This window comes from Lepidochelys kempii, chromosome 4 (assembly GCF_965140265.1).
Source record: "Lepidochelys kempii isolate rLepKem1 chromosome 4, rLepKem1.hap2, whole genome shotgun sequence".
NCBI classification, from domain to species: domain Eukaryota; kingdom Metazoa; phylum Chordata; order Testudines; family Cheloniidae; genus Lepidochelys; species Lepidochelys kempii.
This window is the reverse complement of record NC_133259.1, coordinates 54001527-54014548: the sequence shown is the minus strand read 5'-3', so window position 1 is coordinate 54014548 and position 13022 is coordinate 54001527. Positions and strand designations below refer to the sequence as shown.

Here is a 13022-nt window from a genome sequence, read left to right as displayed (position 1 = left end):
AAGACACTTTGCTGCCCTAAAGTGCTATTCCACTGATAAATATGATTATTTTGTGGAATCACATAGTAATAGCCACATACCATCCTCCTAATTGGTTATCCCACTTCTAAACCTCAAGGATATAAAGATGAAAGGATCTCTTTGAGAATGAAAATTCTGACTTGGCCAAATGGTTGCCTATATTTTAATTTTTTTGTGAGAATTACAAGTCTGCACATCCAACCATATTTACAAAAAAGAGTTACCTGACTATAATTTTGACTTTCAGAGCACTTTATGATTCATTAATCTGCAAGTCTGTATAAAACTTGTATGGAGAGGGTGAATGACTTACCTAATATTACACTCAGTGGCCAAGCTAGGAGAAGCCAGACCTCCTGACTCCTGGTCCTGTATTCAGACCACCCTTCCCTATAGCCATAGAACACATTTACACACATTTTAGTCCCCAGCATGTGAAAGAGCAAGCTACTGTATCATCACTTCTCTTTGAAATTATGAGGAGTCTGAGATGTGACATTCATATTTGCTTAAGTTTAAGAGGATACCAGCCATCTGATCACTTTAATTACTAGACTTGTATGTTACTGTCTAGATAAGGTTTGAGAGAGGGAACTTACCAGGACTCTCCACTCGTTTGTAGTGGTAGGGATTGATGCAAACCTCCTTCTGTTTTGAACCAAAGGGAAACTCACAGCATTCCAGTGGTTTCAGTTCATGATGGCTTTGGAGGTCTGGCCAGCGCCACACTCTACAGTAAATTACATGTGGTAGCCCTTTCCGGTGCGAAACCTGAAGCCTGCCATCCAGGGAACGAGGAATTGTAACACAGTTGCTGGGCTGACCTGGACAGCTTAATGCTTTTTCCAGTTCCTCCATAGCACCTTTTTTCTTCTTTAATTTTTTGACTAATGCATCAACAGCTTTCTCTGCCCATTTTTCTTCTTCATCTCCCTGCTTCCATCCCAGCAGCCTCTTAACTGCTGGGCTTGTGAAGGAGAATAAGCTTGTCACATTCATGGTGATCAACTCAGTCACACTGGATACTGAAGAAACAGAAAAGATTGCCCCCTAAAAAATGGACACAGCAGATCCTGTATGTAAATGGACACCAAAGGTTTGCCTAATTTATACTGTTCCCTTTGGCTTTCTGATTCTGAAGTCTTGAGAAACTGAAACTAACATTCCAGCTCGACAGAAGTGATCTTTGTGTTCCAAACTGAAGTCCAGCACCTAGAGGGAGGGGAAGAGGGGGAAGGAGGGGAAGAGAAGAGAAACAATTTGTTTTTAGTAAGTGACAACAAATAAACATGTCTAGATGTGAAAGTGGAATGATAAAACAAACAAAAAACCCCACATATCTAAGTGCTGACAGCCTTCAGAATCTGACTAAACTGGCAGCATCCAAATTATTACAGAACATAGATCCATCGATTTGTGCACATGATGCTGGAAGAGGGGTTCTCAAATACTTCAGCGTGAACCACATCTTGACAAGGAGTGAGTTTCACAGACCACTTCTCTTACCATTTACAATTGCACACGTTTCCCTTTTTAAAATAAATCTAAATAAAATTAAATCTGAAATTATGACAACTTGTGTTAAGGCCTAAACTCACTATGATTATCAGTTACATTAAATTTGATACTGCACTGTACATGTGTGCTGCTGACGTTTTTTAGAAAGTCAAATCACTGAACCAGTAGGAGTCACTGGATAAGCACTAGGACCCAGAGTTTGTTGAAGTTCTAAACCAGCTTAAAAATCATTATTATTAATAATAGCAGCAGCCACCTGTTTTGCAGGTCCAAAAGATTATTTTCTTCATTTTAGTTTATTCAACTAGTTCAGTTCAATGACTACTTCATTCAAAAATTAAGAAAATCACATGGGAGTTGGAGAAAGCAGGAAAGTTTTTCTTCTTCTTATGTCGAAGGAAAAAAAAAAACAACCTGGTGTGCACTGATGAGATTTACTAGTTCTAAAAAATCTTGAAGGACATAGTAACCAGAAACAATCAGTTCAATTCACTACCTCCAGATAATATCTCCTCCGTTTATTAAAATCAGTTTTAAATAAAAAAACGTTTTGATTAGCTTTTGCCCCCTTTTGTGTATCCAGCATATTTAAAGTGATTTTACTGAATACAAAAAATAAAAAATGTTGCATTTTAGTGCATTTTAAAAGAATTCCTATTTCCACCCAAACAGCTTGTTGCAAATCAAATCACAAGTAAAAAATTAATCTAGTAAATTAATCATTCACCATTTTCTAACATAGTAAAAATATAAACGATAAGAACCTGAATAAATCTGTTAAACTATATAACTGCTTAAATAAATGTGTATAGATACAGTATCTCTTCCTGGTTAGCAAAAAAGTACCAAATTTAGTGTAAAGGCTATGTTTAGTTGCAAATCAATGTTTTAATGTTACCAGCCAATGAGAATCAACCTTTCTTTATAAAACAAAAAAAGTGAAAATGCAAAACACAACTACAATACATTATTTAAATCAAGGTTTCCTTCTTGCTGATTTACATCATGATTAAAATGATTTAAATCAACCCAGCCTGCCTTCCATTCACAAATTTAACAGCCCTATGGAATTTATAGCAAATGGTTAGGTGGAAAAAGTATTTTTAGCGGTCTTCAGTTTAGCAGCTGATAACAAGGAGAGTCAGTAGCACATGACCATCCAGCATTCTGCAGACCACCAGCAATACAGGGACCAGTTTGAAAACCATTGCAACTAGAGTTTGTGAATACTGTGACCTGAAATAAATTAGGTCAGCTTGTTCATCTCAATAAGTTATTTTTCGTTTAAAAAACTGACTAAAAACTTAACAAAAGATTTAAAACCAAGGATCTCTTTGTCAATACCCATGTCACATTAAAAAAAAAAAATTCAAGCCACACACGCAGGCTATAGGAAGTAGCCATCATGACTTCATATGGACCCCCTCCCAGGGGCCACAGGACAGTTTCAGGTTCTTATTTTAAATCATGAAGTTCAGCAGAAAAGTTATGATGAAAAGACAATTTTAGATAACTAGGGTAAACTGTTGTGATCCAGAAAAAAAAAAAATTAAAAGCAACAAGATGTAATCACATGCAGTTTGGAACAGAATCATACACCGAGTCTTCAACATTAATTTGTATTATCTAACAAGAGATATCTTTAAAGTGACAGAAGCGATGTGTTACAAGATATATTTTTACATTTATTTTCTGGACTCTGCCAGAATGAGGATTTGTCACCAGTTTATTCAGTGGCTTTGCCATATCAACCAACATACCTGGAGTACTTTCAATTAAAATGAAACACCGTAAAGTATTTTGTCATGAAAATGTTATCAGATAACAATGTTGCTCTTGAAGTTATCTGAAATACAAAAAAATGGAAAAATAAATGTCAACACCGTTTATAACTAATCCATGTCTGTTTATACTTGGTGCTAGTTTATCCCACTCTTAAGAAAACTTTAAGAATTCAAGTAATCAAATTTTGTACAATATTGTCAATGAAATAGAAGATTTTCATGAGCCTGGAGCAAATTTAAGAAGATATTCAGTTACCTGGACATTTGCTGTATTATTTCATGAACTCAAACTCAATTACCACCACTGAATGCGCTCTGGATATGATTTATCCTTATGTGTACTGTGAAGTGCTCCATCAAGTGCTGTGGTGAGTTAAGAACCTTATCAGTAGAGCGCCACGTGTGGTTAGAGTATAATGGGCAAGTCATGGAAGTCAGTCTTGACTCTCAGAATACTCTCCAATATGTAAAAATAAGTGTTATATTGCTCTGATCAGATTTCCAAAACTCCACAGACTAAAGCTTTCCTTAAAAAAAGAAACGTAACAGGTTAAAAGTTTCAATTTAAAAAAAGCCTTCTCCATGTTACTACAAGCTTAGTTTATTCCTCATGAAATAATTTTAAAAGTTAATATTCCACTCTTTGTGTCAATCCTTCCAGATTGGACAATGAAAACACATAGTTTCACTTTTATTTATAGTCTGCTTTCAGAGTCACATCCACTAGCACAATACTACAAGTTTCAAATGGCTAAATAAATAAAAATAAAAGAAATTGTTTTTATTTAGGTAACTGTTTCCATTAGAATGGAAAGATTTTAAGCTATACAATTTTATTTTTACAAGCCCTAAATCTTGGGCCTACATGTAAGCGGGGGAATAGTCTGCTATTGTGGGCTTCTGCACTATCCTGTCTTCTGCACTACCCCGGTGAAGTGGGCTAGTGGAATTGGGAGCGAGGACTCAGATCCTTTGTTTACCCAGTGGCCTCCCTGCCATTGAGGACTCCCCGTCCACTCTCCTGTCTGGCAGAGTCCTCATAACCCCAACAAGGCTGGGTCCAGGATTCCTGGAGGGCTCAACCCCCAACTCTGCTGGGGTCACCTAGGACAGGGACTAGGGTGTCCCCGCTCCGGGGTACTCTCTCTGCACTGGGCAATTCTCTGACCCACTGACCATTACATACAAGTTAAAGCAAATGCAAGTTATTTAATCAACAATTAATTTTAAAAAGAATAAGGAAAAATGGGAAAGGTTAAAGGAAACACATCAACCCGCTCTGTGGCAGGGAACATCACAAATAGTGTCTCTGGAATGTCAGGGCAGTTCACAGTCTGTTCCTTGTAAGTCCCAGGCCGCCTTCTCAGGCCCTGGCTGTGCTGTAGGGATGCTGTTGTGCTCTGATGGTGGCCACACGCTCTCAGGCTCTAAGTGGTAGGACTCTTCTTCCCAGTGTCACCCCCACCCTGTCAGGGTTATGATCCAAGCCTGACCTGCAGAGCCTCTTGGCTGAGGTGTCTCCCTGTGCTGGGCCTGCTGCCCAGGGTCCCCCTTGTTCTCCCCAGCTGCTCACTGCACCCATCTCCGGACTGCTCCAGGCCCAGCTCCACCACTCTGTCTCAGCACTGCTGCTGCTGCTCTGCCTTCAGCTCCCTGGGCTGCTTCTTCGGCCCCTCTGGCTCTGGTTGCTGCAGATCTGCTCCCAGGGCAAGTCTGCTCTCTCTGGGCTGTGCCTCTGGCTTTGGGGCTGCAGCTCTGCTCCCAGGACAGGGTCTGCTCTCTCTGGATCTGGCACAGCTCTGCTCCCCAGCTTAGCCTGGGCCCCTGCTTTCTCCTTAGTTAAGCCCCACTCTGTCTGACCCAGGCAAATCCAGCCCACACGGAGGACGGGACCTCCCTGGCCTCCTGACTCCCTGATTAACCTGCCCGCCCTGTCATTCAGGCTGACCTGGAGCATTGGCCTCTCCCCATTGTTCCTGGGGACTGTCAGTCTCAGCATCCTGATTCCCCATCGACCCTTCCCCCTTTTTAGTACTGGGAGCTAGCAACTAAAACACCCCCACTGAATGTTAGTAAGGGGACAATAGTACCCTTACATACATAATGGTGTCCTTTTAATGTCAGTTGCTGAACATTAACTAGCTGTGGGTATCTTTTCATTTGGGCTTCATTTATTGTTATTGAACTGCTTTAACACAATAGGTCAAATCCTGCTTGCCTTTCACAAACTAGTAGTCTCATTGATTCTAATGGGACTAATCATAGAATCATAGAATATCAGGGTTGGAAGGGACCCCAGAAGGTCATCTAGTCCAACCCCCTGCTCAACGCAGGACCAATTCCCAGTTAAATCATCCCAGCCAGGGCTTTGTCAAGCCTGACCTTAAAAACCTCTAAGGAAGGAGATTCTACCACCTCCCTAGGTAACTCATTCCAGTGTTTCACCACCCTCTTAGTGAAAAAGTTTTTCCTAATATCCAATCGAAACCTCCCCCACTGCAACTTGAGACCATTACTCCTCGTTCTGTCATCTGCTACCATTGAGAACAGTCTAGAGCCATCCTCTTTGGAACCCCCTTTCAGGTAGTTGAAAGCCGCTATCAAATCCCCCCTCATTCTTCTCTTCTGCAGGCTAAACAATCCCAGCTCCCTCAGCCTCTCCTCACAACTCATGTGTTCCAGTCCCCTAATCATTTTTGTTGCCCTTCGCTGGACTCTCTCCAATTTATCCACATCCTTCTTGAAGTGTGGGGCCCAAAACTGGACACAGTACTCCAGATGAGGCCTCACCAATGTCGAATAGAGGGGAACGATCACGTCCCTCGATCTGCTCGCTATGCCCCTACTTATCCATCCCAAAATGCCATTGGCCTTCTTGGCAACAAGGGCACACTGCTGACTCATATCCAGCTTCTCGTCCACTGTCACCCCTAGGTCCTTTTCCGCAGAACTGCTGCCTAGCCATTCGGTCCCTAGTCTGTAGCTGTGCATTGGGTTCTTCCGTCCTAAGTGCAGGACCCTGCACTTATCCTTATTGAACCTCATCAGATTCCTTTTGGCCCGATCTTCCAATTGGTCTAGGTCCTTCTGTATCCTATCCCTCCCCTCCAGCGTATCTACCACTCCTCCCAGTTTAGTATCATCCGCAAATTTGCTGAGAGTGCAATCCACACCATCCTCCAGATCATTTATGAAGATATTGAATAAAACCGGCCCCAGGACCGACCCTTGGGGCACTCCACTTGATACCGGCTGCCAACTAGACATGGAGCCATTGATCACTACCCGTTGAGCCCGACAATCTAGCCACAATCTAGCCACCTTTAATGTGGAAGGTGAACAAGATTTGCAATTTTTTCCTGTTTTCAAAAATAACTCCATCATGGTTTTAAAAGGTAAGTGTCATATCAAGGTATTCTGTACATTTAGTTGTGGCTAAAGACAAATACTCTATAGAAACAAGGACTTATACACTAGTTCTACAAGACTCAACAGGACTTTCAAAAACATCCAGATGTGGCCTAGCCCAGCACCATGCGCAGAAATAGGTTAGTGCTAAGAACTCTTGAAAATCCCACATTTATATTTCACCCATCTATGCTACATTGCATAACAGCACAGTCTAGGGCAGGGTTTTATGAACCACATTTCTACCCCTTCAAAATTCCTTTACGTCCCTGTGGCAACTGCACAGAAAAATATTAGAAAAGCCTGTATTTTTAGCCATCATTGAAGTGCATGAAATTTAGCAGCTGGAAATGCCAGCATCATATGACTAGCCAGCTCTCTATGGACATGCACCATAGTTGGCTTTAGTATTGCTTTTTTTAAGTTACTTACATTTTGCTATGCTGGATAATCTATTCAAAATAAATGGGACAAAGAACACACATTTCTAAATTAATTGTGTTGAAACTGCTATACACCAAAGTCTGCTATGAACTGCTCTAACGCAGAATTCCAATGTCAAGACAGTATTAAACTAAAAAAAAGATAGCGTAGGTGGAGTTTTTTCATTTCCAAGAATTATAAAGTGTATCCATAGTTCTGAGCTTTTGCCAGTACATTCCGTTTTCCTTTCTGCCACTTTTGGTTTTTGCAATGCATCATTTCCTGTATTGCTTTTACACAAAGTGGTCTTATCAGTTTAAAGTGCAAAATAAAGATTAACACATGAGTCAGCAGATGACAGATTTTCTCCTCTCTTCCGCAGAAAATACACATGCCCTTCTGGGGGGAAAAAAAAAAAAGGTATGCGCTCCTAATAGCTAAGTCACTACTAGTCCTTGAAGATAAATATGTTTATCCACAAGGTATTGTACAATCAGAAAAATAAGATGATCTCCATGTGATCTTGACCCTGGTTTAAAGGAAATCTAGTTGCTGGCCAGTTAGCAACCACTCCTTATGTCAAACCACACATACCTTTATTGTGTATTCTGAAGCTGAAATCAAACTTATTTCAAATGCAACTACCTCTTTGTATTTTTTTTCTTCACTTTAGCTAGCTTTAGTGTTCAGTCTTTGGACCTTACAGAAATACTTAAACAAACAGTTTAAAACAAAACTGCCACAAAAAGCTGTGTTACTTGCTTTGTATTTAAACAAAACTCAGCTAGGCAGCTTCCCGAACAGTGAGATTATTTTTCTTTCTAGCCTCCAATGAAGAGACAGTTATAACTAAGAATCTGTCAGCAACACTGAGTGGCTAGTCTGATGGTGAATATTTTACTGCCTTCAAATGCCCACAAGACAGTCTGTAGGAATCTATCCTCATTTGGATAAGAAGTTGTTTTTTGGCAGGTGGGAAGAGGGGTCAGGACAATCAAATTACCACCACTGATGGAGGAAGGGAACCAACTCCTAGCCCCAGGTTCAAACAAACAAGGAGGTAGCTTTGACTCTTGTACTGACTTTAGTGTTTACTTTAATGCTCAGTGGGGCAGACAAAATAAAGAATTCCAGTAAAAAGGTTTCAAAATGTGTACAACTCAATAAAAAAAATAAAAAAATATTCAGGCATAAAAATTGTGAGAGTGCCAAGGGGGAATGGAAATCAAGAGAATCCATACAACTCCTAAGAGAGGTTTTTTTCCCATTCATTTTTCCACACTTAGTTCCATGGTTCTTTTCTCAATCTTCATTAGTTATTAATGGCATAAAGAAATAATAGGACAAGGGATTTTAATTTGCTTCTTAGAAAATAGTCATTTGATTCACTTCTCTGAAAGAAGCTCACATCTTCACAGCAATTCATTTCTTTCAATACAATATTTAGCGCTTACAACAGAAATCAGAGTGGCTCCTCCCTGCTTTTGGTTCCCACTTTGCTCCCTGCAAAAATATTTTCCCACACAAGACTATGCCCTGGTCTACTTTTAAAATTTAGAGCGACCTAGTCACAGCACTCAAGGGGGTGAAAAATTCATACACCATGCTAAGTGCTGTAGTTAAGTAGACCAAACCCCAGGTAATGTAGACCTGGCTAGATCAACAAAAGAATTTTTCTTTTGCCCCCCATTCTTGCAGCAACCAGTGAAAAGATTTGTTTTTTCATGCTGGAACTAGGTCATGGGCGAATTGAATGTCACTGATTCAATTATAACTGTAGTATAGATGGGGTATGAACTATTATTACAAGTACCACGGATCAGAGTATTGCACTGCAATGGACCACAGAATTTCTCTCAATAAGTTTTACCAATTTGTATATTAATTTTTGTTTGGAACCTTATAGAAAACAGACCAATTTTCACACCTTTAAGTGTGACCAACTATGCATATCCAATCTTCTTTCAGTGGGAGCTGAGAGAAGTCCTCAAAGTGGGCAACAAGAGATTTTATTGTTGGTAACACCAGCTTACCCTTCTGAGCTACAGATTCTGATAACTTTACTTACACTAAAGAGCAACTTCACAAGTGCTCCTGGTGAAGTCACTGAGATTACTCAGGGAGTGAAGTACCATCCAATGGGCTCAAATTAATAGCAAACACAAGCTAAGTCCTGAAAGAACAGAAAAGCCTCTAAACCAAATAATTTGGACTACAGCCTACCATTTTTACATAGTTCAGATAAACTCCATTTATGACCATTTTATAATTTAAAAAAAAAAGTCAGCTTGTAACAAGCTTGTAAATCACAAGATAAGCATTTTAGATGCCAAATTCAGTACTAAAAAAATAAAAAAAATCAAGAGGTAAAAAGGGGGAAATGTGTCTTTCCTTTTTATCATAAAGCCCCGATGTGATTTTTTTAAGTAAACACAGAGAATTCCCTTTCCTGACAGTATGAACTGTCTTTAAAAAACAGGTGTTGTTTACAACAAACACCACCACCACACACACACACACCTGTGTGGGGTGTGTTAATAGACACAAAGGCAGGATAGCTGAAACCTCTTCCTATATTTAGATCTGTCTGGTCAGCTGTAATTGCATAATTTAATCAGGACCCTCTACTGCGGAAATACATCCATATTCATCACAGGCATCAAAGGAAACATCTTTACAACTATATCCTTTTACAAACCAACGCATGGTCCCACGCCATTCTCCCAATTGTTGAATTCCTCCTTTGGGAAGAGCATGGAATTTTATTTCTTTTGATCAGTTGAAAAAAATCACTTCCCTCTAATTCTGCACAGTAGGGCAGGAGGGGTTTCCTTCACAGGTGAGCTGTTGATTTGTCTCTTTCAGGAATTTTTATTTTTTAATGGTTAAAATGCACATTTAAAATGCAAAGGAAAATTTGAGAAGCTAGATCATATGTTAAAATCAAGTTTGTAAGACACACAATTTATTTTGTCTTTTATTCCGGAAGGCAGCACAGTCCAGTGCATATGACATGGGACTGGGAGATAGAATAGAACCATAGTCTGCTGGTCTATTTTAGGATTTGCCTACAATGAGGTATTTTGCATCAGAATAGCTATATCAAATGCAAACCCAGTGAAGCTACAATGACACAAGTATCTTCACGAAGGGTTTGCACTCAATCCTCTATGCAGGTAGCAAAAACAAAGAGAGAGTGTAGAAAAGCCCTAGAACTAAAGTCTGATCCTGATCTCATGCATCTGAGATTAAGTCATTTATCTCTGCATCTCAGCCTCCTCATCTCTAAAATGTGGATAGACAATGCTTTACCAAAGTACACAAGACAAAATCTGAAGGAAAAAAATAAAATTTATACAGTAAGATATGTTTTAATCAAAGCTCAGCAACACAGAAACTGGCTCCTCAAAACCAAGCCAATATTATTTTAAATAATCATTTAAAATATCTGCTTTTAATAATTATCTTTACAAACTCTTGAAATAGCTCCTTCCCTTTCATTTTACTACTAAAAAAAAACAAAAAAAACCCACAACTTTCCACAGCTACATGCATAACATTTACCTCCAAAGCATTTCTTGGCAAGAAAATTCTCTAATTTTTTTTTCAATTTATAGAATCAATTTTATAAAACTTTAAATCACCTTTATATTAAATACAATATAGACCAATCATTACTCTATCTCCTCAGCTACTTCATTTTAAAGAAAGATCTGAGTTTTATTAAATTCTTCGGTTAAAATTGTCCAGCAGTCCCTTTAAGTGTTGTAATAAGAACCCATCTGACCCACAAATGTAGCATTCTGAACAAAGAAAGTGTTTAAAGACAATATAGCTTCAAAAGCCAAGTTTATACAATCACTGAAATAAACATCAAGATCTGCCAGATTTCCACCCTCCAATGAAAAGTCTGTTTAACCACTGCATGCCATTAGTGGTCTCTTGAAAACCAGGACTGGACCTCCACATTACATTAGACCAGCTCAGTCTGGGCTTACAGAATAATCAGTGACCAGCAGCTACACTTTCAAATTGCAGGAAGTGCTCTTTGGCGCTCTCTTTTATTCAATATTTGTCAACCCACCTGAGTATGCCATACTCTTAACAAGCAAAAGAGGCAAAGATGGGAAAGTCTGAAATTTCTTTATAGCTCATAAACTGAAGATTTTTTTTTTAATTGGAGATTTACAGGAGAAAGAGCATATCCATGCATCCTACAGTGGTTGGTAGACTCAGGGAAGACCAGATCAGAAAGCTTAGCTATTCATATTCAGATTGTTTATAAACAAACAAAATCTCAAAAAAACAAAAAAAAAAACTAATAATCACAAAACCAAACAAACCAGCCTACTCGATCCCAGGTGGTAGTGACCAAAACTCATGTTGTGTGATGTGAGAACAAACACGTTGGGCTTGTCTATACTAGAAAGTTATATCGTTTTAACTCTACCAGCATAATCCCCCTAATATAGATGTTGTTTGTCAGTATAAAAGTGCCTTACACCATGTGGAAGGGGAAATAATTATACTCAATATAAGCCACCTTTATACCAGTATAAATGCAGAAACACTAGGGCTTTTACCAGTATAAATACTGGTTTCACACACACACAACCTGAACCAAAACAGTTATACTGGTTAAACTGAAGTATAGACCACTGTTATCAGTTTATCCCCAAACTGGCAAATGACCCCTGGACACAAAGACACCATTTGAGACTGGTACCCTTGTTGATAGCAAGGACAAAGACTGAATAGGTGGGAAAAATCAAGACAGTCTCATTCCTTGAGGTGGTCCCTCCACATAAGTTTAATGCCTTAACTCTCAGGTCTGGTCTATACTTAACTGTTTTACTAGCATAGTTATGCAGGTTAGGAAAACAATTTTTTTACATTTACATAGTTATGCCAGTAAAAGCCCTAGACTAGATGCAGTGATAGAGGCAGTGTTACCCAGTGGCTAAGAACTTGGAAGACCTGGGTTCTATTCCCAGCTCTGCCACAGACCTGCTGGGTGACCTTCGGCAAATTATTTCACCCGTGCCTCAGTTTACCCACCTTTAAAATAGCGATAGTGATACTTTAGCGTTTTTCATCAGTAGATCTCATAGCACGTTATATACAAAAGCTAGATATTATTATACCTTATGCTGGTGCCCTGAAATGGCATAAGCTATCCCTGCATAAACACTTGCATACTGCTATAATTGCATCCACACTAGAGGCTTCTATCAGTAGAGCTATACAAGTAAAATTACACCAGCAAAACCCTTACTATTGCCCCAACCAACTGTCCCACACCATGCAGGGGAGTGGCAACACAGCTATAGGCAATTTGGCATGGACAAGACTCATGCTGCTCTTGCTGCAGGGCCCAAGGGCAAGCACTCTCAGGCTGAAACCTGCAGCACAAGCCCATACTACTCTCACTGATCTCAACGAGTCCTACGACAAATGGAGACTTCGTAATCACTGCCTCCAAGGAATGATACAGCAAGGATCCAGGAACCTTGGATGTGCGCCTCCTTTTTAAAAATCACAAAAAGAAAGACATGGGCCTAAATTTGAGGAATAAAATAAAGCTAGAAAATTGATGAATGAAGCAAAAATAGCTAGCACACCTTGAAATCAAGGTATTTATACACAATTGCATGCCTACTGTTTTCTTCTGTCCCGAACATTAAGGCCTTGGAGGATTTTGCTCCAAGGGTTGGAGGCACTGAAATACAGACAGTAGCGAACAGATCACACAGCACACTACAACAGGATAATTTTAAAGGAAGTGAAAAAACATGACCCTACTATGTTTACAGGAAATACAGAAGTTTTACAATAAGAGGAAACTGTTACAGTATATTCTCCTCGTCT

The 13022-nt window shown here is 39.4% G+C and overlaps 1 protein-coding gene across 3 annotated transcripts in view; it reads right to left on the bottom strand.

The window, feature by feature from the left end:
• SMAD1 (SMAD family member 1) overlaps positions 1–13022 on the bottom strand; it is a 75627-nt gene that overhangs the window by 37684 nt on the left and 24921 nt on the right. For 2 of the 3 annotated variants that reach the window (XM_073341273.1, XM_073341275.1), the window contains exons 2-3: positions 3300–3385; positions 621–1233 (exon numbers count right to left, since the gene is read on the bottom strand). In XM_073341273.1, coding sequence (XP_073197374.1) covers positions 621–1020 — 400 coding nt within the window. In that variant the 5' untranslated portion in view covers positions 1021–1233; positions 3300–3385. Of the gene's footprint in view, positions 1–620; positions 1234–3299; positions 3386–3579; positions 3851–13022 lie in introns of all 3 variants that reach the window. The other variant, XM_073341274.1, reaches the window with a different exon arrangement.